Below are 26,971 nucleotides of genomic sequence, written 5' to 3' on the forward strand. Positions count from 1 at the left end.
TCCTTAAAAATACATAATAATAATAAAATAAAAACAAGAAATAACAAAAAAAGAGAAATCAATGATGAATGAAAGAGAAGCGTACAGCACAAAGTCTAAACCACAATGGAAACTATAGACATTGGTTAGTAGCAGGACTTCACTATTGGTTCAGCAGTTGTAATGAATGTACCACACTAATGTCTATTGTTAATATTAGGTGAAAATGTGTGTGTGGATGTTGGGGGTGGGGGCCTTATGGGAATTCCCTGTACTTTCAGTGTAATTTTTCTGTAAATCTAATACTTCTCTAAAATAAAGTTTATTATTACTATAAATTTATTGAAATATATCATTCCTACATGAACATATATAAACATTAAGTGTATAGTGAAAGTTGTGAATTTACAAAACAGACATCATGTCATCACAGAGCGCTCCTTGTATAAAAAAATAAAACACTGAGGCTTAGTTAATCTATTCAGAGTCAGATACCTAGAGGTGGCAAAGCTAGCACTTGAGTGCAGGTCAGTGCTCTTTCTACTCACTGACTTCTGAAGCTTAAGATAAGACTGGGTCAAGGAAAGAAGTTTTAGCACTCAATTCCTACCTTGGCCTAAAGTTATTGAACCAACACCCATTTTAGCTCCACTGTGAACCCATAAATCCTGTACCTCATTAGACAAAGGGTGTGTCAGTCAGGCTAATTCTTCAGGACATTACCATGGTTACCAAACACAGGGGCCAGTGCTCCAGCTTGGACATTCCAGAAGAGGACAGGGAGGAGCTGAGATGGCCTTCTTCAACTTGTGTCTATTGGGATATCAAAACTCCTTTCGGAACAAAAAAAGGGATACAACTGAAGAAACAAGTAAGAGGAATGTAGAGTGGAAGGAGGATAGAAGGGCTACTTCCTAACTGCTTCTTAGACATTTTCTAGGATTTCTAGCTAGAGTTAAGAGGTTTATCCTTCAAGACAGCAACTACACCAGGTAAAATTATGGAGTAGTGAAAGTATCCATTCAGCTTCCCTCTTCTGACATTTAATGTCCTTATTAAGGCACTCAGTTTATTCAACTGAATATATTCATTTGATAATTCAGCCAACATTTATTAAGCCCTGACTAGAACTCCGCATACTTTGGAACAGGTGACGGGTAAAGTGGAAAAGTGCAGGGAGGCAGGCCTTGAAAACCAGGCAACAACCAGTTACCGAAGATGCTGTTAGCCATGCTAAGCATTTCAATTTTATAGAGAACCATTTGAAGGATTTTTAGTGGACAGTGAGTAAATATCAGATCTGTATTATATATACAGTGCCTAGCAGTGCCTCATACATAACAGGTTTGAAAAATATTTGTAGGGTGAGTGAGTGAACAAATGATTTTGAATGACTAAAAGAAGTAAGGAAGCTTTGTTAAGAGATGTGGCAATTGATTAAGGTTTTTTTTACTTTATTTTTAAAGACGTTTTAGATTACAGAAAATTACATAAAAATATAGGGCAGACAAAGAAAATAAAAAAGTACGTATATAGATATGTCATTCCCATACACCCCACCCCTTCCCCTCTCACATTTCCCCCTATTAATAACATCTTATAGGGAGTGGATACGGCTCAAGCTGTTGAGCACCTGCCTCCTACATGGGAGGTGGGAGGTCCTGGGTTTGGTGTTCGGTGCCTCTTGAGAAAAACAAACAAAAGCAAACAAAACAAAAAAACCCACCAATTTACAGGGGCCTATGTGGCTCAGTAGTTGAGCACTGGCTTCCCACATACGAGGCCCCAGGTTTCAATCCCCAGCCCTGGTACCTCAAAAAAAAACTTTCATGAGTATCATACATTTGTTACAATTGATGAATAATATTGAAACACTGCTACTAACCATGGTCTATAGTTTACATTATGAGTTACACTTTACACCATACAATTTTATTTTATTTTATTTTATTTATTTATTTATTTTTTAAAGATTTATTTTTTATTTTATTTAATTTCCCTCCCCCGGTTGTCTGTTTTCTGTGTCTTTTTGCTGCGTCTTGTTTCTTTGTCCGCTTCTGTTGTCCTCAGCGGCACGGGAAGTGTGGGCGGCACCATTCCTGGGCAGGCTGCTCCCTCCTTCGCACTGGGCTGCTCTCCTTATGGGTGCACTCCTTGCGCGCGGGGCTCCCCTACGCGGGGGACACCCCTGTGTGGCACGGCACTCCTTGCGCACATCAGCACTGTGCATGGGCCGCTCAGCTCCACACGGGTCAAGGAGGCCCGGGGCTTGAACCGCAGGCCTCCCATGTGGTAGACGGACGCCCTAACCACTGCGCCAAAGTCCGTTTCCATACACCATACAATTTTAGAGGTTTTGATCAAAGGTGTAATGGCCTGTATCTTGTCATTGCAATATTATGCAGAACAATTCCAGTGCCCTAAAAATGCCCCGTGTTGCACCTGTTCTTGCCTCCCTCTCCCCCAGAACCTCTGGCAACCACTGTCTTTATATCAATGTTACAAGTTCTTCTGGTACTACAATAAGAAGTCTATTTTGGCCTATGGTTGCATTTTTCACTCTTATGTTTGTTCATTCCTTAGTCTTGAGGATTTGGGGATGGTGAGGCACACGCTGATTTAGGTCTTAAAAGATAAATTGTTTGAAAGCCCAGAAATGAAGAAAGGGTATTCCAGGCAGAATGGAGAACACAAGGGAAGGAAATTAAGTACAGAAAGGGACTGAAGCAAAAAATGGATTGGGAGCAGAGGTGACTGGGAAGCACAAAGGTAAGGTAAGAAGTAGGAAGGACTGATCTTGTATAGGCCTCCATTGTGCATTCTGTCCCCTTTCTGGTTCCATCAAAGAAGCTCTGTTTCACATGTCCAGCTCCTAGGTAATATTCATACAAAAGCTTCCACTGCTAGACCCTAGAAATCCCTTAATGCAGGGGCTCTTAACCTTTTTTGTTCAAAGGAACCCCTTTGCCAGTCAGGTGAAAACCACAGACCTCTTACCAGAATACAGCGGCAGATAGTTTTATGACACTCAACTAGCATCGGGTCTAACAACTACTGTAATTTCAAAGTATGGATGAGCATAAGCGATTTTTCAAGATATGCAATAACTAATGTAATACGAAATGAATACCGCCATTTACTGCATACATTCATAAGTGAAGGAAATGCGATTTCAGTTAGAGGTCAGAGAAAAAATAAAAATAAATTGATTTTTTTCAATTCAAGCTCATGGACCCCCTGAAATCTTTCCACCGACCCGTCCGTGGGCCGCTGGCTAGAAATCCCTGCCTGAATGCTCCAACCCAGCCCTTTCCTCTCGTCCCTACACCACCTGGGACGTAGGTTCTTATCTTCAAATGAAGAGGAGCTCTTCTCTACCCTCTCTCAGAGAAACACATTCTTCAGGAATAGATGCAAACATAACCCACAAATTTCCCTTTGTGGGTTATGTTCCAGGCCAAGAGTAGGCCTCTCCTAGCTGTACCAACCCTCCTTGCCCCTACTAGATGGACTCCCTCACCACGAGGCAAATGAGCATGCAGTCTGTTACTTTCCTACCTAGTTTGCTACTTAAGCACTGTAAACAAGACTTGGTATCAATCAAAGGGATCTGGGTCTCATTTCTGATTTTCTCGGTAGGACAGAGGCAGGGAGGAAGGCTTTACCTTATAAAAAGCAGAGCCTGCTAAGGGGTGATATGGAGGTATACTGGAATCATCTGCTTACTCATGTTTTCTCATTCCAGTGGCAGGGGTCTCAGACAGGCAGCTTGGCGAAATTGGTGGCCTATGATGTGAGGTTAGAAGGATACTGAACCTCAGATTTGCCACCGCTACTCCCCTGCAGGGTCCTCCCCCACTTTTACTTGTTCTGGTTGTCCCTCAAGATTTGGACAGGGCTTCCCTTGCTAACCCCTAATTTTGTGGGCTCAAGCATTTTATTGTTAAGTCATTAACACATCTTAACAATTTAACACGATTAACTATTTACTGAGTGCAAACCATGTGCCAGGCTCCGTGCTAAGTACTTTACATTGCTCAATTACATTCAGTCCTCTCAACATTACTGTGAGGTGGGTATTACTATTCCCTTTTACCAATAAGGACACTGAGGCTCCGAGAGTTTCAATGATTTGCCCGAGGTTACAGAAATGGAGCCAGAATTTGATTCCAGAATGTATATTCTTTGTTATCCATGTGGACAAACAACACACATATCTTTTGCTGTGAGCAGGTGACTGTACAGATGACTGACAGCTTTTCTGTGGAAAATCTAGACCCCTCAGCCCCTGAGTTCACATCTTTCACATAGTGTTATTCACTGTCCCCCAACAGATGGTTTTCAAGATTGCCTGGAGTCCACCATTCCCTGTAGCTCAGTGGGGACTTTCGCTCTACTAATGGCCAAAATGGTTGCCTTGGTTACTCCTCTGTGGAGTAGTAGAGTAGAATGGAACTTTGCAACTTCCTCCCATAGCCAAGAGCTACAACATTCTATGACTTCAGAGGTGTTCTGCAAGCAAGGGAAAGAGTAATTTGTACGGTTTCTTTCCTGATTTCTCTCTCTCTTTCTCTCTCTCATAGACATACATTTGCACACATCACAAAATCATGATTATGTGGCCCAACTACTATGTGCAGATACCAAAATAATAGTTTGATTTGTTTTCTGTGCTTAAAACACAGCTTTAAAAACAAAAACAAACAAACAAACAAAAAAAAACAGCTTTGCTGGAGTTATTGGGGAAAGAAGTGCTAGGGGTTTGTTTTAGTTAGCTAGGCTGCTGAAAGCAGATGGCATCAAATGGATTAGCTTTTAACAGTGGGAATTTGTTAGCTTACAAGCTTACAGTTTCAAGGTTGAGAAAAACATCCAAATCAAGGCATCATCAGATGATGCTTTCTCCCCAGAGACCAGCTGCTGGCGATCCTGGACTCCTCTGTCACGTGGCAAGGCACACGGCCGCCTCTCTCTTGGCCTCTCCCTTCTCGTCTGCGTTTTGTTGTTTTCAGGTTCTTGCTCCGATGGTTTTTTCTCTCTTTGAATTTCAGTCTCTTATAAAGGACTCCAGGAAGAGATAAAGACCCACACTGAGTCACACCTTAAGCGCAGTAAACTTTATTGAAAGGTCCTACTTACATCCACAGGAATGGATTCGTTTTAGGAACATGATTTTTCTAGGCTACATACAGTTGCAGACCAACACACTTCATCCTTTGGACCTCAAAAAAGCATGTTCTTTCTATATGCAAGATGCAGTCATTTCATTACAATATCCCAAAAGCCTTAAATCATTTCTGTAACAATACTAAGTACAAAGTCTCATCAAAATTGGTTATTATAGAGGAGCAGATGTGGCTCAAGAAGTTGAGCACCTGCTTCCCACATAGGAGGTTCCAGGTTCAGTTCCCAGTGTCTCCTAAAAAAAAAACAAACGATAAAACCAACTCAGACCAGGGCCAAAAGCAGCTCTATCAGGGACCTCCCTGAGCTTTCGGGAAGTGAGTCCCCAGAGGACGGTACTCCTCATAACTGAGTAGCACTTTGCTAAAGAAGGTGTGACCTGAACATGGATCCAGCGATGGAAGTCAGGATTAGAAATGCAGTTATCCAGTAAGGATCTGTGGAAAGTTCTACTGTCCGATGGTTTTGTTTTTTTCTGCTGAGGCTCAGGCCCTACTGGGAGTTTTTTTGTTTTTTTTTTTAATTTTTATTAAAGTTAATAGATCACATAGAATGTTACATTAAAAAAAACATAAGAGGTTCCAGTATAACCCACATGCCACACCCCCACCCCCATCATTTTTGTATATTGTATTTTTTTGAAGATATGTCACAAAAAAGGTTACATTATAAAAAACATAAGAGGTTCCTGTATGCTCCCCATCCCCCCACCCCTCCCCTCCCACACTAATAACCTCCCCCATCATTGTGGCATACTCATCGCACTCGGCGAACACATTTTGGAGCACTGCTGCACCAAGTGGATAATAGTTTACTCTGTAGTTCACACTTTCCCCTGGTACATTCAGTGGGTTATGGCAGGATATATAATGTCCAGCATCTGACCCTGCAATATTATTTAGAACAACTCCAAAGTCCCAAAAATGCCCCCTTTTCACATCTCTTCTTCCCACTCCCTGCCCTCAGCAACTACTGTGGTCATTTTGTCCCCTTCAATGATATAATTTCTTCTATTAGTAGTCACAAAAGTTTTATAGTAGAATATCAGTAAGCCCATTCTAATCCATATTTTATTCCTCCATTCATGGACCCTGGGATGGTGATGTCCACTCCACCTCTATATTGAGAGGGGGCTGAGATTCCACATGGATGATGGATGCAATTCTCCTGCTTGCAGTTGTAGGCACTCTCAGTTCCCTTGTGTGGTGATTGACTATCTTCACCTCTCTGTTAGCTGACCTGCGTAAGTCCAACGAACCAGAGAGTAGGAATTGCAACTCTGCTGAGGCTCAGGTTCCAGCTGGCACATGGACAGTCCAGAGATTCAAGTCTCCTGAGTATATACCAAAGCTAGCACCAACCAAAGGTTCAGTAAAAGTGACAGAAGAGGCATGTGTAGAAAGGTCACATCTGAGTCCAACTCCATCACACTCAGGGACACAAATTCCAAAGTAGTGCCCACTGACATGGTACTGAGCTCCAGAGCTATCTGCCATGACCATATCCCTGTGGGCCTCCATAGCCCTCAGGAGAACCAGTACCTGGGGTTGTATCCACTTTGGCTGTTTCTGGAGTCCTCCTGAGGAGTGTATAAACGTAATCCCTCTGATGACCTCCTGACTCTTTTTTGAAGCCTCTTAGCCATATAAACTCATTTGTCTTTGCCATTTCCCCCTTTTATTCAAGGTCAAAAATCAGTTTTTAACACATGATCCTACATGTGGGCTTAGATATTCTGCCAGTCTGAGTTGACCCTTTTATTCAGGGTCTTTTTCTATTTACATCACCAGTTGGTGCTTGGTTGTAATCCTTCTGTGCCAGGGAGGCTCATCCCCAGGAGTCATGTCCCACACTGTGGGGAAGGTAATGCATTTACATGCTAAGTTTGGCTTAGAGAGTGGCCACATTTGAGCAACATGGAGGCTCTTAGGAGGTAACTCTTAGGCACCCTGCATCTCTAGGCTTAGTTCATATTTCAGGCACACAGACTCATAAGCATAGTCATCAGTATCAAGGACTCATTGTTGGAAAATCCTTCCTTGTTGGTCTTTGCCGTTGGACTTGGGGAATTGTTGCTGTCCCATTGGGAAATGTGAAAGAGCTCCCCTGGCTAGGAACTCAGCACTCCCTCAGTTGTCGTTTGTGACTGTTATCCAAACATTTTTATATCCCCTATATACATGCCCTGGAGAACTCCCTCCCAACCATGTGCCCCCCCATCAATAACACCCCACACCAGTGTTCCTCCTTTACCATAGTTGAACCTCTCTGTGGTCCAAAACTTCTTCAACAGTGAATCCTAATATATTGTCAAATTCAGTTAACAGGAAAATGAAATATAGTGATGGGATTAAAGATTAGAAGTATACATACTAACTTAGAAATACTAAGATAAAATAAAAATAAATTGGTGTATTAATAAAAATGAACAATATTATAAAGATTTGTTTTTAACATTTCGCCTTTCATCACTGTAATAGGTGTTGCCCTGTATGTATAGTGTCAAGGCACTTTCTTTCATCTCATCCTCAGTGTCTATATCCCTTTTTAAAAAATTTTTTTTCTAATTTTTAATTTTGTCTTCAAAAAAGTTTTAGGTCATAATAATTCACATATACAATATATGGGACTCCCATTGTCTGATGGTTTTGAACCACTTGAACTACATACAAAGCCAGCAAGTTTTTTGCAGATTTTTAATAAACAGAAGCTACTGACCCTGGAAGGAAGCAAGCCTTCTAGCTCTGAAATTTTGAGCCAATGAACTTCTGTTGTTAAGAAAAAAAACAACAACAACAACTCAGGGAAGCCATTGTGACTCTGGTTGAGTGTCAACTTCCCACATATAAGGTCCAGGGTTCAATCTAGCCCTGGTACCTCAAAAAAAAAAAAAAAAAAATAGAAAAAGAAAAATCGGTTATAGGTGTGGCCTGTCCTGGGGCATAATTTCCCCTCCAGCTGTGGATCTGTGAAACCTAGAGAACAATTTATCTACTTCCAATATAGAAAGGACAGGCAGTCACAGGATAAACATTTCCATTCCCATAAGGAGAAATTATGAGGAAAATAGGAGTCATAGGTCGCAAATAATCCTGAAACCTGCAGGGGATACTCCATTAGATTTCAAGTGCTGAGAGTTATCCATAGAAGGATGTCTTGTCCTTCAGGCCCGATGGAGTGTCAGCTCCAGTCTGTGCAAGTGCTTGTGTAGCAGCCATGCTCTCCCCAAACACTGGGAGGAAGGCTCCAACACCTTCAAGCATTGGGGTGATGGCAAAGCTCTAGGCTCCACCTTCATCAAGCACCAGAGAGGTGGCCAGACTCTCTGCATTTCCCCCAGGTATCTGAGAAACACTGGGGTGGTAACACTTCCTGAACAAAGAGGGGGAAGGCCTGCCTTCTCCAAGCTCTGGGGCACACTCACCCTTTCCATATACATGGGTGGGCTCACTCTTTTGGCCCGAGAAGATGTCTTTGGTCAAGACCTCAGCTTTTTTGGTTTTGCCTTTTAAGTCTTACTTCCTTCAAGCTGTCTCATTTCTGTCCCTTTAGTCCAGGCTGGCAATGGTTCTCTTCATACACATCTCACAAAAAAACTTGCCCATTTCACATGTAGTACACAGGGATCCAAACCATTACACTGTAGAACTTTCCACAGATCCTTTCTGGATAACTGCATTTCCAATCCTGACTTGCACTGAAATGGCTGGCTGGTTCCATGTTCAGTTAAACCCTTACATGGGACACTATTCTCTGAGGACTCATTTTCCAGAAGCTCAGAATTTTCCAGACAATCAATTTCTGGTTTCTTTGTGCCCATGGGTTTAGTTCTTAGATTATTAGAGGTGATAGTTTGGAAAACTACTTAGCTAAATATTCACACTTATCACTTTCAAAGTCTACTTTCCGTCTGACACCAAGACGCAATTTTGCCACCATTCTCTGCCTCTTTAAAATAAGGGTTACTTTTCTTTTAGTTTTCATTTAGCATCCATATTTCTACCAAAAATCTCTTCAAAGCAATCTAGGCCTTTTTTTATCAAGCCCCTCACAGTTCTTCTGGACTGTATCCATTACCCATTTGTAAAGCCTTTTTAAATATTTTTGGTATTTGCAACAACAACATCACATTCGACTGGTACCAAAATCTGTTTTAGTTTGCTAAAGCTGCTCCAAACAGGTATTATAAAATGGGTTGCTTTTTTAACAATAGGAATTTGTTAGCTTACAAGCTTACAGTTTTGAGGCTGAGAAAAAAATGTCCAAATCAAGGCATCAGCAAGACAAGGCTTTCTTCCCAAAGACTGGCTGCCCGTGATCCTGGGCTCCTCTGCCCCATGGCAAGACCCATGACAATGTCTGCTGGTCTCTCCCTTCTCTTCCAGGTTCCTTTGCTTTCAGCTTCTTGCTTCTATGGTTTTTTCTGTGTGAATTCCACTGCCCAGTGCTGCCAAAGCAATATACCAGAATGGGTTGGCTTTTACTGTGGGCATTTATTAACTTATAAGCTTACAGTACTGAAACTGTACAAATGTCCAATCAACGCCATCATCAAAAGATGCTTTTGCCCCAAACTGCAGCTGTGGATGATTAGGCATATGGCAGCATCTGCTGGTCTCTCCCATCTCTTCCAGGCCTTGCTTTCAGCTTCTGGCTTCTTCTCAGCCTCTGTGTTCCATTGATTCCAGCTTCTAGTTCCCTGGGGTCTTCTCTCTCAGCTTCTTGTTTCCTCTTTCTGTGCATCTTTGTCCGCAGCTTTTTATTCTCCGTTTATAAAGGACTCCAATAAGAGGATTAAGACCCATCCTGGGTCACACAATCTAATGAAAGGCCCTTAACTGGGGAAATTTAATCAAAATATCCCACCTACAATAGATATATACACACAGGAATGGATTAACCCTAAGGACATGACTTTCTGGGGTCCATGAAAGCTTCAAACTGTCACAATATGGCAACCAGCTACCACTGATCCACCCTTCCAGAACCCTTGACATCTTGAACTAAATGTGGCCCCCCTGACCCTGGGATGTGGCTCACCTAATCAACACCCATAAAACTCCTAACCATCACTACACATGTCTGGTATACACCTGCCACTAGGCATTAAGCTAGCAAGCTTGGATCAATTAATAAGTACTATATGATGAAAGTGCAATGTAATTACAGTAGAATGTCTCTTATCACAGACTAATAGTTGGTCAGTTAATTTTTAAAAATAAATTACAATTTTGGGAATCAAGAAAAGATACATACTTATACATTTTATTTCTAACATTGCATATAAACATAGATTCATTCATCAATTTTCTTAATAGTGCCAATTCCTTTTCTTTGAAAATGTGTCTATTGATGAGTATCTTGTCCTTTATTTCCCCCCAGTGCTTCATCTACAATTTCAGTTTAGTATAAAGTGGAGTGAGACATTTGCAAAGCAACCTGATTTTTAAAAAATGATTTTTATAGTTTTCCCCAAATTTATGGTTGTCTTATCCACAGAATCTAATATAAAAAGTTATCTTTTAAAATTATTATTCGAAATGATATTACACATAAAGAATCAAATAGTTCTAAAGGGTTTATAATAAAAAATAAGAAACAGTTGCTCTAGCCTCTTGCCTCCACTCTCCAGAGGCAATCATTTCCAACCATTTAAGCTATTTCTTCTGGTTCTTACCTTCCTATTTCTAAATAATGTGTTTACTTTGTATTTATTGATTTATCCATTTGTGGTCCTTATATTTTGCCTTCCTATTGTGACAGTTAAGTATTTAGCTTTCTTATGTCACATCTTGCTTTCCCCCTCCCCCAATTTCCCCTCCTCCCTAAATTTCCAGTATAGTTATGTCACAGTCCTAGGTTTGTGGTGGTCAGAATTCTAAAATAACCCTTAATGATCCTCATCCTTGTACAATCCTCTCCCTTTTGAGTGTGGGTAGAAACTGTGAAAATGATGGGATATCAGGCATATTATTATGTTACTTTATATGGAACTATGAGATAATAAATGAATGTTTTTAGGCTGCTAAATTTGATATAATTTATTTTACAGCAATAGAAAACTAATACAAGGCTAAGCCAGTATTATTGTAATCTTACAACTATTGTAAAAAGTGTTCCCTTCTAAGCCAAGAAATGGTACTATGATTATTTATGTTTCCTTTCTTGTTCAACTTTTTGTTTATTCCTAGAGTTAAGAATTGCCACCATTTTTTAAGTTACTTGGTTCTCTATGCACCTATTGTTACCTTTTTTCCCAAGTAATTCAAGAGGTCTGTCAAATGCCCAGTGGTATTTTCTTTTCAATCACTCAAGCACAACAAATAATCTATCAATTCCAATTTTTTTCCATCCTGCCTCTCTCCTACCCAGTCTAGACTGACTACTTTCAAAGGCTGGTGCATAGCTGTTGTCCTGGGACTTGCTTTGGCCTTTCTCCAAGGTTCCCTATTACCTAGATCCCATATTTTCTTTACTGGTTATTCCCTTCCTTTCCTGGAATATATCCTCTAGTAGCTTTCTAAAAATGTGTTGTCAAGAATGGCTTCAGGGAAGCCGACTTGGCTCAATGGATAGAGCATCTGCCTATCACATGGGAGGTCCAGGGTTCAAACCCAGGGCCTCCTGACCCATGTGGTGAACTGGCCCACACGCAGTGCTGATGTGCGCAAGGAGTGCCATACCATGCAGGGGTGTCCCCCACACAAAGAGTGTGCTCCATTAGGAGAGCCACCCCCGCACAAAAGGAAGTCCAGCCTGCCCAGGAGTGGCGCCACACACACAGAGAGCTGACGCAGCAAGATGACGCAATAAAAAGAGACACAGATTCCCAGTGCCGCTGACAAGAATACAAGCGGACACAGTGAATGGACACAGAGAGCAGACAACTGGGGGGGGGGGGGGGAATGGGAGAGAAATAAATAAAAATAAATCTTTAAAAAAAAAAAGAATGGCTTCATTCTACCTTCACATTTGATTGGTAGTTTGTACATATATTGAGTTCTAAGTTGGGAAACGGATGTGGCTCAACAACTTGGGCTCCCGTCTACCATATAGGAGGTCCAGGGTTCAATGCCCAGGGCCTCCTGATGAGGGTAAGCTGGCCCAAGGAGCAAACTGGCCCATACAGAGTGCCAGCCCATGCTGGAATGCTGCCCCACACAGGAGTGCCAGCCTGCATGGGAATGCCACCCAGCACAGGAAAGCAGCCCCAGGAGGGAAAGCTGCCCCGGGCAGGAAAGTTGCCCCATGCAGGAGTGCCGGCCAACACGGAGAGCTGGCGCAGCAAGATGATGCAACAAGAGACACAGGAGAGAAAATAAGAAGACAGAGCAGACCAGGTAGCTGAGGTGGCACAAGAGATTGAGCACCTTTCTCCCACTCCAGAAGGTCCCAGGATTGGTTCCCAGAGTCACCTAATGAGAATACAAACAGACACAGAAGAACACACAGTGGATGGACACAGAGAGCAGAACACAAGGGGAAGTAAATAAAATAAAATCTTTTTTTAAAAAAAGGGTTCTAAGTTGAAAATCATTTACTGGTTTAAAAAATATATATTTATTACCTCGCAAGTTCTGTGAGTCAGGAATCTGGGAGCTGCTTAGCTGACTGGTTCTGGCTCAGGGTCTCTCTTGTGTTGCAATCATCAGGTGCTGCTAGAGATGGATCTGGGACTGAAGGGTCCATTTCTAAGATGACTCACTCAAAAAGCTGTTGATAGGACTCCTCAGTTCCTCTTTGGCTGCTGACAAGACATCTCGTGTTCTCACCATAAGCTGCTTAAGTATTCTCACAAATGGCAGCTAACTTTCCCCAGTGTGAGTGATCTGACAGAGAGAGAAGGAGATCACAGTGTCTTTTTATGACCTAGTCTTGAAGGTGACTATCTTAGTTTCCTTGTTGCTAAAGCAATACCATGCAATGGGTTGGCTTAAACAATGTGAATTTATTGGCTCATGGTTTTGAGGCTAGGAAAAGTCCAAATCAAGTCTTCGTCAAAGCAGTACTTTCTTCACAGCTCTGGGGTTGGCTGCCAGTGGTCCTTGATCCTGAGCTCCTCTGTCACATGGCAATGCACATGGTGGCCCTCCTTCCCTCTTGGCTTCTCTTCCAGGTTCTAGTGACTTTCAGCTTCTGGCTGCTCCCTCTGTGGTTTTTTTCTCTCTGTATGACTTTCCCTTTAAGGTCTTCAGTAATAGGATTAAGACCTATCCTGGGCTACACCTCATCAAAAGTTCCTATATTCAAGGCTTCATACTCACGGGAATGGATTAAGTTTAAGAACATGTTTTTCTGGGTCATATACCTCCAAACTACCACAATGATACACTGTTACTTCCACCTTATCTGTTAGAAGTGAGTCAGTAGTTCTATTTCTTCTTTTATTAAAATATATATGATTTAAATGAATTTTAAAAATTTATTAGACATAGAAAAAAAATTGATTCCCCAAAATCAATTCTTAAGCTCCCTGTAAAACAGGATGCTTACAGAAAAGTTCTTTCTCATGAACAGAAAATCACTATGCTTTTGGTCCAAATAAGTTGGTTTTCTTCCTTCTTCAGATGACAGATCGATATAGCCAAGTCTATGAGCAAGTATACTTATCCCAAATGTGCAGCATAAACACAGAAGTAATGAACAGAAGACCCATAACCAATAATGGAACAGGGTCAACTTTGAGCCCAGGAAAATCCTCTATGTAGAATGGCCTCCTTACTGAGGGATTATTACCAAGTGCCAACTAGCAATGCATCTGGAAAAAAACCTTGACCAAAAAGGAACAATATTAAATACAAATGAGGGAAGCAGACTTGGCCCAATGGATAGGGCGTCTGCCTGCCACATGGGAGGTCCACGGTTCAAACCCAGGGCCTCCTTGACCCATGTGGAGCTGGCCCATGTGCAGTGCTGATGTGCAAGGAGTGCCGTGCTACACAGGGGTGTCCCCCGCGTAGGGGAGCCCCATGCACAAGGAGTGCGCCCAGTAAGGAGAGCTGCCCAGCAAGAAAGAAAAGTGCAGCCTGCCCAAGAATGGTGCCGCACACATGGAGAGCTGACACAACAAGATGACTCAACAAAAAGAAACACAGATTCCCAGTATTGCTGATAAGGATAGAAGTGGTCACAGAAGAACACAGAGACACAGACACAGAGAGGAGACAACTGTGGGGGGAGGGAAGAGAAATAAATAAATACATGTGTTACAAAGGTGTATGATTTTGTCAAAACTCATCAAATGGTAGAGTTAATCTTTATGCATTTTGTTATGCATTTACCTTGAAAAACAGAACTGGAAACAGCTATCAAATTCTAATGTCATACATGATGAAGCATTTAGTGGTAAAGACTGATGCCTGCATGTTATTTTGAAGTGCACCAAAAAGAGATGTAATGAATGTGCCACAAAGATGAAAGAGGTTTTTGATGTGAGAGGAGTGGGGGGGGGGGGGGAGGTGGTATATATAGGAACCTCTTATACTTTTTAATGTAACATTTTTTATGATCTATGTATCTTTAAAAAGAAAGACAATAAAAATGTAAAAAGAAAGATAAGAAAAATAAATAAATACAAATGAGTTTTTATGTCTAAAAGATGTCAAGGTGAGTCAGGAGGTCATTCAAGATGTTACGCTTATGCATGTCTCAGCAGGATCTCGATGACTGCCAGTGTAAACAGTGCCTCAAACAGTGGGATTCCTGAGGACTATAGTGGCATCTAGACACTATACTCAGGGCAGGCAAGCTCAGGAATTCAGCACCCTGTCAGTGGGCCTTACTTTGAAATTTATGCCCCCCATTGTAACAGAGTAGACTCATTTATAATTTCCCTAAGGTGGCTCTTCTGCTCCTTGTATTTGAATCTACTATAATTAGCACTGTACTTGTTAAATGTATGTTCCAGAGACTTAAATCTTTGGTCTGTTCATATGCTGGTTGAGCCCTAATCTCAGCAGAGTTGCTACACCTATTTTCCAGCTCATTAGACTCACCCAGTTTCAACTAACAAGGAGATGATGATCTACAGCACTCATCCCAAGGAACAGAGAGTGTCTGCAACTGTAAGCAAGATAGTTCCATCCATCTGCCCAATGGGATCTAAGCCTCCTCTCAGTTAGAAGCAGAGTGGGCATTATCACCCCAAAATCCTCAAGACTGGGAATAAACATGGACTAAAATAGACCTATTATTCTTCTACAGACATTATTAGTCTAGCAATGGAAGAACTTTTATCACTGATATAAAGGTCGTGGCCAACAGAGGATCTGAGGGTAAGGAGAGAGAAGAATAGGTATAACATGGGGGCATTTTCAGGACATTGGAATTGTCCTGCATGACACTGCAATGATGGATACAGGTCATTATACATTTTGTCATATCTATGAAATGTCATATCTATAAGATGTCATATCTATGCATGGCAGAGTGTACACTATGAACTATAATCCACACTTAGTAGTAATGCTTCAGTGTGTGTTCATCATTTGTAACAAATGTACCACACTACTGAAAGATGTTCTTAAGGGGGAAAGTGGGAGGGGGTGGGGCATATGGGAATCCCCTATATTTTTTATGTAACATTTATGTAATCTAAAGCCTTTTTAAAAAGAAAAGAAAAAGACAGTATATCAGTGAACCTTATTTTATATGTATAGATGATGGACTATAGTTAATAGTACACGTATAAGAATATTCTTACTTTTTTTTTTTTTAGGAGGCACCAGGAGACAAACCCGGGACCTCTGATATGGGAAGGAGGTGCCTAATCTCTTGAGCCATCTCCACCCTCTGCTTTGTTGCGTCTCTCATTGTTTTCCTCCCTGTGTCCCTTGTTGCATCATCTTGTGGCACCAGCCTGCTGTCTTCTTTAAGAGGCACCAGGATACAAACCAGCGACCTCCCATGTGGTAGGCAGGAGCCCAGTCACATGAGCCACATCTGCTTCCCAGAATGTTCTTTCATGAATTACAACAAATGGACAACACTAGTATATGGTGTTAATAGGGTGGTATATGGGGGAAACTACACCTTATGTAAACTATGGACAGTAGTTAATAGTACTATTTTAATAATCTTCATCAATTGTAATAAAAGTAACAACTTAAAAAAAAAAAAAAAAGAACTGCCACATGTCTCCAGTGCCTGCCAAGATTGTGCAGCCTGAGCTTCTTATTCCACAGCTGGCATATTTCCTCTGCCGCATGGTGGATCCTGCCGCCTGAGCAGCCACCACTTTGCTGGGAGAGCACCCAGAGGAGCCCATGCTAGTGCCACTGGGGGCTGGCCCAGGTATGCTGGAGGGTTGCAGGAGGCTGAAGCAAGTAGTTCTATTTCGTGAAGGGAAGAGTAGCAAAGAATTTGTAACATATTTCAAAACTTCCACACCTTCGTACTGGAACATTTTTCTTTGGCTACTATAATTTTAATTTACAGGGCCCTTTTTTTTTTAAGATTTATTTTATTTATTTATCCCTCCCACTGCCTTGCTGCTTGTACTCACTGTCTGCTCTATGTCAATCCGCTGCACATTCTTCTGTGTCTGCTTGTCTTCTCATCTTCTCTTTAGGAGGTACTGGGAACCAATCCAAGGGACCTTTCAACGTGGGAGAGAGGCACTCTATTGCTTGAGGCACCTCAGCTCAGCTCCCTGGTTTGTTGTGTCCCTCATTGTCTTTCCTCTGCATCTCTTTTTTGTTGCATCTGCTCTCCATGCAGGCCAGCTCTCTGTGCAGACCAGCTCGTCTTCACTAGAGGGCCCCAGGAACCAAACCTGGGACCTCCCATATGGTAAATGAGAGACCAATCACTTGAGCCACATCTGCTTCCCATCAGAGCCCTCTTTGAGTCTCTGAATTTTTCTTTTTTGTATCTACTCCCTTTTTTCCATGCATATTGCAACAGTTTGAAGTTCTTTTATGAATCCCAAAAAGAAAAGATATTACGTTCTTGAACTAATCCTTTCCTGTGAGTTTTGGGCCCTTTTGATTGGACTACATCAGTGAGGTGTGACTCAGGAAGTTGGATCTCTGCCCTCTTACTGGAGCTTTATATAAGGAAGATACAGAGAGACAAAGAGAAAGGAAGCTGCCATTTTTTGACCCTGCTGTGTGAGAGAGGACTCAAGAATCACTAGCAGCCAAAGCTTAAGCACAAAATCCCAGAGGCTGGGCCCATGGAACAGCTCAAGAGATGAGCCATAGGCCTGATAGCCCACACCTGAACTTGGGAAGATAATGGAGCAGCTGAGACTGAGAGACTTGACCTGGAAAGAGACAAGCCTTATGCCTAGTTGCCCACAGCTAAGCTCCAGGACACACTGTATTCTGGAGGGGAAGAGAGGGACCTCAGCAGAGATTGACAGCTATCTTTGCCACATAATGGGACACCAGGATCACTAGTAGCTGACTTTGGCAAGAAAGTATATCTAATAGTGCTTTGTTTTGGACATTCCATAGCCTCAGAAGTTTAAGCTTTTAACCCTAAATAAAATCCCCATTTTAAAAGTTAACCCCTTTCTGGTACTTTGCATTGGCAGCCCTGTGGCAAACTAAGACACATATCATTCTTTATTGGAAGTTTTCATCTGTTCCCTGCAATAGCTCTGTTTTCTCTGGGCCCTCTTTCGTATGCATTTATTTTGGTCTGTTTTTCTCATTGATGACCATGCTCAGATAACTGGTAATCCTTGACTCTTCATTCTGATTTAAGAGTGAGGAACTAAAAACATGACTAGAAGTCTGTGGGGGATTGCCTATTGTGGCCTTCAGGAAAGCTTTCTACTCAATCTCTACAAGTGCTCCAAGGAAGAATCCTGTAATTGTTTCTCTGGGGATTGAGTGTATGCTTGTCTGTTAGCATAATGGGGCCAGGACAGGAAAAGGATTACTGTGAATCAACCTTGAGGATCTTGATTTTCATTTAGTTACCAGATTTTCAGTCCTACACTATATGCCAGCTTCCACTGTGACTGGTGCCCACAAGTGCAGTGCCTCCTAGATTGAGTTCCTCCAGAGAAATCTTTCATCTTGTATGGGCAGGGTGGTTTGCCTGATTGTGCCAATGCTCTGCAGAGAGTTTTAACTATTCTCAAATCTACTCCTTATTCCTACCTTCTGTAGTAGCTGTTACATCCAAATATTGAACATCACAGATGAATTAATCTGAGATAAATTCTAGATGCATCCTTAAATAATTTCTACTACAGACACTTAAATTAAAACCTTCTCACTCTGCTAGTTAGACACTACCTGATCTATCTGTTTTCTATTTTCCAAAAGGTCATGGCTACTGTATTCTCATCTGCTATTGTATTCCCACTTGTTCTCTTTGCCCTTGGAGGCTAAGGCCTTTACTATTGTTGTTGTATTTGTTATAATGATTCTGATGCTGATGTCTTCATTAGCACATTTGAAAGGGAAAGGAAATAAACTGCTAAGATCAATCTTTTAACTTTTTATTGTGATATACTTTCTATATTACCGAAAAATTGTAAGACTAATGTGATGGTTAGGCTAATGTTTCATCTAGGCCAGGTAATGGTGCCCAGGTATTTGGTCAAGCAAGCCCTGGGCTAATTGTCATATAAGGGCATTTCGTGGGACTTTAATCATGAGTGAGTTGATTGCATAAATGGCTGGTTACATCTGCAATCAACTAAGGAGATCGCCATCAGCAATGAGTGATGTCCCATCCAATTAGGGGCAGGCCTTAAAAGGAGGAGTGATTTCAGCATTCAGAGAGAGAATTCCATCTCTACTTCAGACAGACAGCGTCTCCTGAGGAACTCATCAAGGACCTTCATCAGAGCTCCTGGTTTGCAGCCTGCCCTTTGGAACTTAGACTTGTGCATCCCCATGGTTGTGTGAGACAATTTTATAAAATCTCATACTATTTACAGATATCTCTGTCAGCTCTGTTTCCCTAGAGAACTCTGACTAATACAACCAGTACAAAGAAATTCCTTATGCTGTTAACCAATTGTTAATATTTTGCCACATTTGCTTTATATTCCTTTATGTATTTTTTCCTCAGCTAGTTGAGAGTAGGTTGCTTCTATTATGTACCTTTTCCCTACATATTTCAGCTTGTATTTTCTAATGATAACATTTTCTGATATAACCCACAGTACAGATAGAAAATTCGGGAAATTTTAACATTGATGCAATACTGTTATCTAATTATCTATAGTCAATATTCTAATTTTGCCAATTATTCCATTAATGTCTTCTAGAGCAATTTTTTCCTTTCCAGGATTCAATTAAGCATCATGCATCGCATTTAGTCCACATGTCTCTTTAGCTTCTTTTATTCTGGCACAGTTCCGCTTTTGTATTTCATAACACTGACAATTTTTCATAGTACAGGTGAGGCATTTTGTAGAATGTTCCTTAATTTTGGTTATCATAATTATGTTCAGGTTAAACATTTTGACAAGACTACCACATAATAGACATTATATACTTAGTACATCACATCAAAAAATACATGATGTCATTTTGTGCCTTTACTGGTTTGTTATCCTTGACCACTTGATTAAGATAATGTTTGCCAAGCTCCACTGTAAAGTTTCTGTTTTTCCTTTGTAATTAATAATTTGTGGGGAGGTGCTTTGAGAAAATGTATATATTCTGGGTTTTTAAAAAATATTTATCTTTTTATTTATCCACCCCCCCCATTGTCTGCTCTCTGTGTCCATTCACTATGTGTTCTTCTGTGACCACTTCTATCCTTATCAGCCCCACCGAGAATCTGTTTCTTTTTGTTGCATCATCTTGTTGTGTCGGCTCTCCGTGTGTTCGGTGCCATTCTTGGGCAGGCTGCACTTTCTTTCGCACTGGGTGGCTCTCCTTATGGGGCACACTCCTTGCACATGGGGCTCCCCTATGCAGGGACACCCCTGCATGGCACGGCACTCCTTGCGTGTATCAGCACTGCGCATGGGCCAGCTCCACACAGGTCAGGGAGGCCCACAGTTTGAACTGCAGACCTCCCATGTGGTAGACAGATGCCCTATCCATTGGGCCAAGTCCGCTTCCCTACATATTCTGTTAATCATCAAGATTTCACCCACTGGTTTTAGTATCCATTGGTGGTTCCTGTGTGAATCAATTATTTCTATGATAGTTGCAAAATAGTGGATTTTTTTAAGTCCAATCCATAATTTTAACTAAAATTCTACAGTACTTTTTTAAAAAAATGACCCACCTTCTTGAGTTTTCTAAAACATTCAAATTAGTTTTAATAGAAACAACTATTTTTTGTACGTGTGTTAGTTCAATATTTCATTAAATTACTAAATTACAATCACAAAGTAAAACTGGTATAAATTGGGGGGAATCACAACTCACTCTTTTTTTTTTAACTTGATTTATTCTCTAAACATAAGGTTTTTAAAAATTTTTTTTTTCTCACCTCCCTCCCCCAGTTGTTTGGTCTCTGTGTCCATTCACTGTGTGTTCTTCTGTGTCTGCTTCTATTCTTGTCAGCAGCACCAAGAATCTGTGTCTCTTTTTTTTGTTGTTGCGTCATCTTGCTGCGTCAGCTCTCCATGTGTGTGGCGCCATTCCTGCGCAGGCTGCACTTTTTTCATGCTGGGAGGCTCTCCTTATGGGGCACACTCCTTATGCATGGGGCTCCCCTATGCGGGGGCTACCCCCGTATGGCATGGCACTCCTTGCACGCATCAGCACTGCACGTGGGCCAGCTGATCACACAGGTCAGGAGGCCCTGGGTTTGAACTCTGGACCTTCCATGTAGTAGGTGGACACTCCACCCGTTGACCAAATCCGCTTCCCCACAACTCACTCTTGATAAACGTACAATTCAACTGTGGAGCAAAACTATACAAGTATGTTAGAGAGTATCTCTTGACGGTAGCAACTTGAGTGTTGTGGGCATCATTTACTATATTTTTCAGAGAAACTGGATAACAAATTTATCTATCAAGTCTATCAGTGGAGTCTTTAGGAATTTTCTACTGTATATAATTTTGAGCTGTTCATATTTAATTTTCTAAAATACATCAAGAAACTAGGACATATTCAAGAATTATTAATAAAAACTTAGATGAACTTGTCCTGAACCAAGTTGGAGACTCGTAAATGTTTGCCAAATCCAGTATGTGAGTTGCTATGCAGGAGAGGGATAAATATCAAATCCTTTTCTAGGTACAATTTAGACTCTTAGAATTCCTTTGGCGTAATGTAGCACCCAAAAAAAAAAAATGGTACCTGGCAGAAATTGAAAAGTTGATCTTAAACTCATATGGAAATGCAAAGGACTGAGAATAGCCAAAAATCATGAAAAAGAAAAGAAACAGTTGGAAGGCTCACATTTTCAATTTTCAAAAACTTACTACTGGGACTTCCAGATCATGGCAGATTATAAAGACATGGGATTCTCCTCTCCAAGAAAAATATCTAAAGGAGAGGCAGAAATGACCTGGAAAAAAGTGTCCTAAGGTTTAGGACTCCAGGGGAAATCTGGACACCACCCAGAAGAAAGAGGGGCACAAGAAGAGAATCTCAGCAGGAAAACCGTGCGTGGAAGCACTGCTGCAGATGCCAGCACCCTTACCCCACCCTATAAGCAGACAACTTTGAATTCTCTGGCATCAGCTGTCTTCTACAGACAAATGGGGCTACAGAGATCCACCCTCCCTACCATGAAAGGGGAGAGAGAGGGACTCAGTCTAATACTGACTCAGATTTTGGCCCACAGGTTTGGTCTGCTGTTTACCAGGAGCCCGTCCAGGCCAGGGGTGACCCTGCCATTGTTTGCCCTGGGAGCCAGGACAGGACTCAAGAGCTCCAACCCTCTCCATCACCCTCCCTACTGATCGGGACTGGTTGTTGAGAAAACAGAGGGGAGTGGAATTATTTCCTGCCTGGGAAAAGGGAGGGGGCTGCCAGCAAAGGTTGCAGAACAGCCTCTGAGAAAGTTTGCATTGTGAGGCTTTTGGCCTCCAAGCAGGAACCTCTATTGCTTTGCCCCTGTCCATGCTGCATCCAACAAGCTCCCACCGGGCTTTGCACTGACCGGCCTGTTGAAGAGCACCATCTGCTGACCTACCAAGGGAGTGTATGAGAGGACATTAAAAGTAAATAAGAGCAGCTTTTTCTGGCCTTTACAGTCTCCTTCCCCAGTGGCAGTGGGTCTACAACCCATTACTGGGTCCAGGGCACAGATCCGAGCAACTAACAGGGACAGTCTTAAAGATCCAGAACAGGATGAACAAAGATCAAAGTATAGCACTAGCGCACAGTCTTCTGCCACTAAATTCCTATGAAAAAGAGAAAATTTGAGCATCAGAGTAAGCTCATCACCCTAAACAGATGCCTAGACATAGAAAAAAATTACAAGCCATACTAAGAAAATGGAAAAAAAATGGCCCAAGCAACGGAATATATCAGAGCCCCAGATGAGACACAGGATTTGAGACAACTAATTAACAAGATTCATACAAATTTCCAAAACCAAATTAATGAATTTAAAAAAGACAATATGGTTAAAGAGATAAAGGACATCAAGAAGACACTGAGCAAGCACAAAGAAGAATTAGAAAATCTGAATAGAAAAATAAAAGTGCCCATGGGAATGAAAGACACAATAGGTGAGATGAAAAACATATTAGGGGGAGGCAGATGTGGCTCAAGTGATGGAGCCACATACCTACCTACCTACCTACCATATGGGAGACCTGGGTTTGATCCCTGGGGCCTCCTGGTGTAGGTAGAGGAAGAAGAGAAAGCATGCTCTCATGGCAAGCCAGTGCCCATGTGAGTGCCCACGTGGTAAGTGCATGTGACTGTGTGGTGAGTTAGTGCCTGTGCAAGTGAGTCACGCGGCAAGATGATGGAGCATCAAAAGAGAGACAAGGGGAGAGTCAAGGTGAAGTGCAGCAGAGACCAAGAACTGAGGTGGTGCAATTGACAGGGAACCTCTCTCCACATCAGGGATCTCCAGGATCGAATTCCAGTGAATCCTAGAGGAGAGAAAATCAGAAGAGAAGACAACATAGACAGCAAAAACAGCAGGGCAGGAGGAGGGGAAGGGGGAAAAAGAAGTAAATAAATCTTTTAAAACACACACACATTAGGAAAGCAGATGTGGCTGAAGAAGTTGGGCACCTGCCTACCACATGGGAAGTCCTGGGTTCAGTTCCCAGTGCCTATTAAAGAAGATGAACAAGACAGATGAACAAGACTGGGCTGGCACAGCAAGCTAATGGAATAAGATGACACGGCGAGATGACACAACAAAGAGACACAGCAAGGAAATACAATGCGACACAAAAAGCAGGGAGTGGAGATGCTCAAGTGATTGAGTACCTTCCTCCCACATGGGAGGCCCCGGATTTGGTTCCTGGTGCCCCCTAAAAAGAAGATGAGCAGACAGCAAGCACAAAAACAACGGAAGGGGGAGAAATAAATAAACCTTTTTTAAAAACCACATTAGAGGTGTACAACACCAAACTTGAAATGATAGAAGAAAGAATAAGTGATACAGGGCGGCGGACTTGGCCCAGTGGTTAGGGCGTCCGTCTACCACATGGGAGGTCCGCGGTTCAAACCCCCGGCCTCCTTGACCCGTGTGGAGCTGGCCCATGCACAGTGCTGATGCACGCAAGGAGTGCCCTGCCACGCAGGGGTGTCCCTCGCGTAGGAGAGCCCCACACATAAGGAGTGCACCCCGTAAGAAGAGCCACCCAATGTGAAAGAAAGTGCAGCCTTCCCAGGAATGGCACAGCACACACGGAGAGCTGACACAACAAGATGACGCAACAAAGAGAAACATAGGTTCCCGTGTCACTGACAACAACAGAAGCGGACAAAGAAGACGCAACAGACAGACAACCGGGGCGGGGGGGAGGGGAAAAATAAATAAATAAATAAATCTTTTAAAAAAAAGAATAAGTGATACAGAACACAAGACAGCTGAAATTGAAAAGAGAGAAAAAATGGGGGAAAAAAATGAACAGGGGTTCAGGGAGCTGAATGCTAACACAAAGTGCAACAACATACATGTCATGGGAGTTCCAGAAGGAGAAGAGAGGGGGAAAGGGACAGAAAGAGTATTTGAGTATTTCCCAACTCTCATGAAAGAAATGAATTTACATGTCTAAGAAGCACAGCATATCCCTATCAGAATAAATATGAAGAGACCTACTCCAAGACACATACTATTCAGAATGTGAAACATCAAAGATAAAGAGGAAAAATTGAGTGCAGCGAGGAAGAAGCAAACCATGACATACAAGTAATGCCCAGAAAGAATAGTGTGGATTTCTCATCAGAAACCATGGAGCCAAGAAGATAGTGGTATGATACAATTAGGATACTGAAAGAGAAAAATTGCCAGCCGAGAATTCTTTATCCAGCAAAATTGTCCTTCAGATATGAAGGTGAGTTTAAAATATTAACAAGTTAACAGAAACTAAGAGAGTTTGTGAAAAAGAATCCACTTTTGCAGGAAATAGTACAGGGAGCCTTACAGCCCAAAAGAAAAAGACAGGAGAGAGAGGCTTGGAGGAGAGCGTTGAAGGCAAGAATAGTGGAAAGGATACCATGAGTAAAAAGACAAATGAAAATAAGATATGACATATGAAAACCAAAGAATAAAATGGTGGAAGTAAATAATGTATTTACAATACTATCATTGAATGTGAATGGATTAAACTCTCCAATCAAAAGATATAGGCTGACAGAATGGATGAAAAAATATGAGCCATCCATATGCTGTCTACAAGAAACTCACCTTAGAGTCAGGGAAACAAACCAGCTGAAAGTAAAAGGTTGGAAAAAGATACCCCATGCAAACAGTAACCACAAAAGAGCAGGGATAACTATACTAATACCAGAAAAAAATGGACTTTAAATGCAGAAAAGATATAAATGATACAGAAGGCCATTATATATTAATAAAGGGACAATTCATGAGGAAGATATAACAGTCATAAATATCATGCATCTAATGAGAGTGCCCCAAAATATATGAGGCAGACTCTGGTAAAACTGAAGGGAGAAATAGACATCTCTACAATAATCATTGGAGACTTCAACACACCACTTACATCATTAGATAGAGCAGTTAGACAGAAGATCAACAAGGAAAGAGAAAACTTGAACACTATGTTAAACAAGCTATACCTACAGACATATACAGAACGTTGCATTCCAAATCAGCAGGTTATACATTCTTTTCAAGGAGTCATGGATCTTTCTCCAGAATAGACCACATGTTAGGTCAGCAGGCAGGTGTCAATAAATGTAAAAATATTGAAATTATACAAAGCACCTTCTCAGGTCATAATGCAATGGAGCTAGAAATAAATAATAGACTAGAAAAGGGGAAATTTTGCAAATGTGTGGAGGCTAAACAACACACTTCTAAACAATCAGTGGGTCAAAGAAGAAATTGTAAGTGAAATTAGAAAGTATAGTGAGATGAATGAAAACAAGAACACAACTTATCAAAACTTACGGGATATAGCATAGGCAGTGCAGAGAGGGAAATTTATAGTACTGAAAGCCTATATTAAAAAAGAAGAACCAAAATCAAAGATCTAACCAAATAACTGGAGAAACTAGAAAAAGAACAGCAAACCAATACCAAAGCAAGTATAAGGAAAAAAATAATAAAGACTAGAGAAAAATAAATGAAACTGAGGACAAAAACAATAGGAAAAAGCAAAAAAAACCAAGACCAATTCTTTGAGATCAATAAAATTGACGAGGAGAAAAAGATGATGCAAATAAAGTCAGAAATGAAAGGGGGGAACCTATAACTGCTGCCACAAGAATAAAAAGGATCATAAGAGAAACTGTATGCCAACAAAAGAGACACCCTAGATAAAATGGACAAATTCCTAGAAATGCACAAACAATCTACATTGACTCTACAAGAAATAAAATAACTTAATAAAATAATCACATTTAAAGAAATTTATTCAGACATCAAAAATCTCCCAAGAAAGAAAAGTCCAAAGAAGATGGCTTCACAGGTGAATTCTGCCAAGCATTTCAAGAAAAATTAACACCAATCCTGTTTAAACTCTTCTAAAAAATTGAAGAGGAGGGGGAATTACTATACACATTTTATGAAGCCAACATCACCCTAATACCAAAGCCAGATAAAGATACTACAAGAAAAGAAAATTAAGACCACTCTCTCTAATGAAAATAGATGTAAAAATCCTCAACAAAATACTTGCAAATAGAATCCAATAGCATAGCAGAAGAATTATATACCATGACCAAGTGGGATTTATTCCTGGTGTGCAAGGGTGGCTTAACATAAGAAAATCAATTAACATAATACACCACATTAACAAATTGAAGGGAAAAAACATACAATCATCTCGATTGATACAGAAAAGGCATTCAACAAAATCTAGCAAATTTCTGGATAAAAACACTTCAAAAGATAGGAATAGAAGGAAAATTCCTCAATATGATAAAGGGTAAATATGAAAAACCCACAGCCAACATTGTACTCAGTGGGGAAAATTGAAAGCCTTGCCTCTAAGATCAGGAACAAGACAAGGATGCCCACTATTGCCACTATTATTCAGTATTATGCTAGAAATTCTAGCTAAAGCAAAGAAAAAAGAAAAATTGAGGTATCCAAATAGGAATAGAGGAAGTAAAATTCTTGCTATTCACAGATGACATGATCCTACATTTAGAGTATTCTGAAATGTCTACCACAAAGCTACTTGAGCTAATAAATGAGTTTAGCAAAGTGGCAGGATACAAGATCAATTCACAAAAATCAGTAATTTTTTTTTTGTAAACCAGTATTGAAC

General features: G+C 41.1%; 1 protein-coding gene across 1 annotated transcript in view; it reads left to right on the plus strand.

Annotated features, from left to right (window-relative positions):
- The first annotated feature begins 735 nt into the window (after positions 1–735).
- The window catches only part of SPMIP11 (sperm microtubule inner protein 11), a 42,306-nt gene continuing 16,070 nt past the window's right edge, over positions 736–26,971 (plus strand). Inside the window, exon 1 of the mRNA XM_058309210.1 lies at positions 736–850. Coding sequence (XP_058165193.1) covers positions 772–850 — 79 coding nt within the window. The 5' untranslated portion in view covers positions 736–771. The remainder of the gene's footprint in view (positions 851–26,971) is intronic.

The sequence above is a fragment of the Dasypus novemcinctus genome, chromosome 12, assembly GCF_030445035.2.
Source record: "Dasypus novemcinctus isolate mDasNov1 chromosome 12, mDasNov1.1.hap2, whole genome shotgun sequence".
NCBI lineage: Eukaryota > Metazoa > Chordata > Mammalia > Cingulata > Dasypodidae > Dasypus > Dasypus novemcinctus.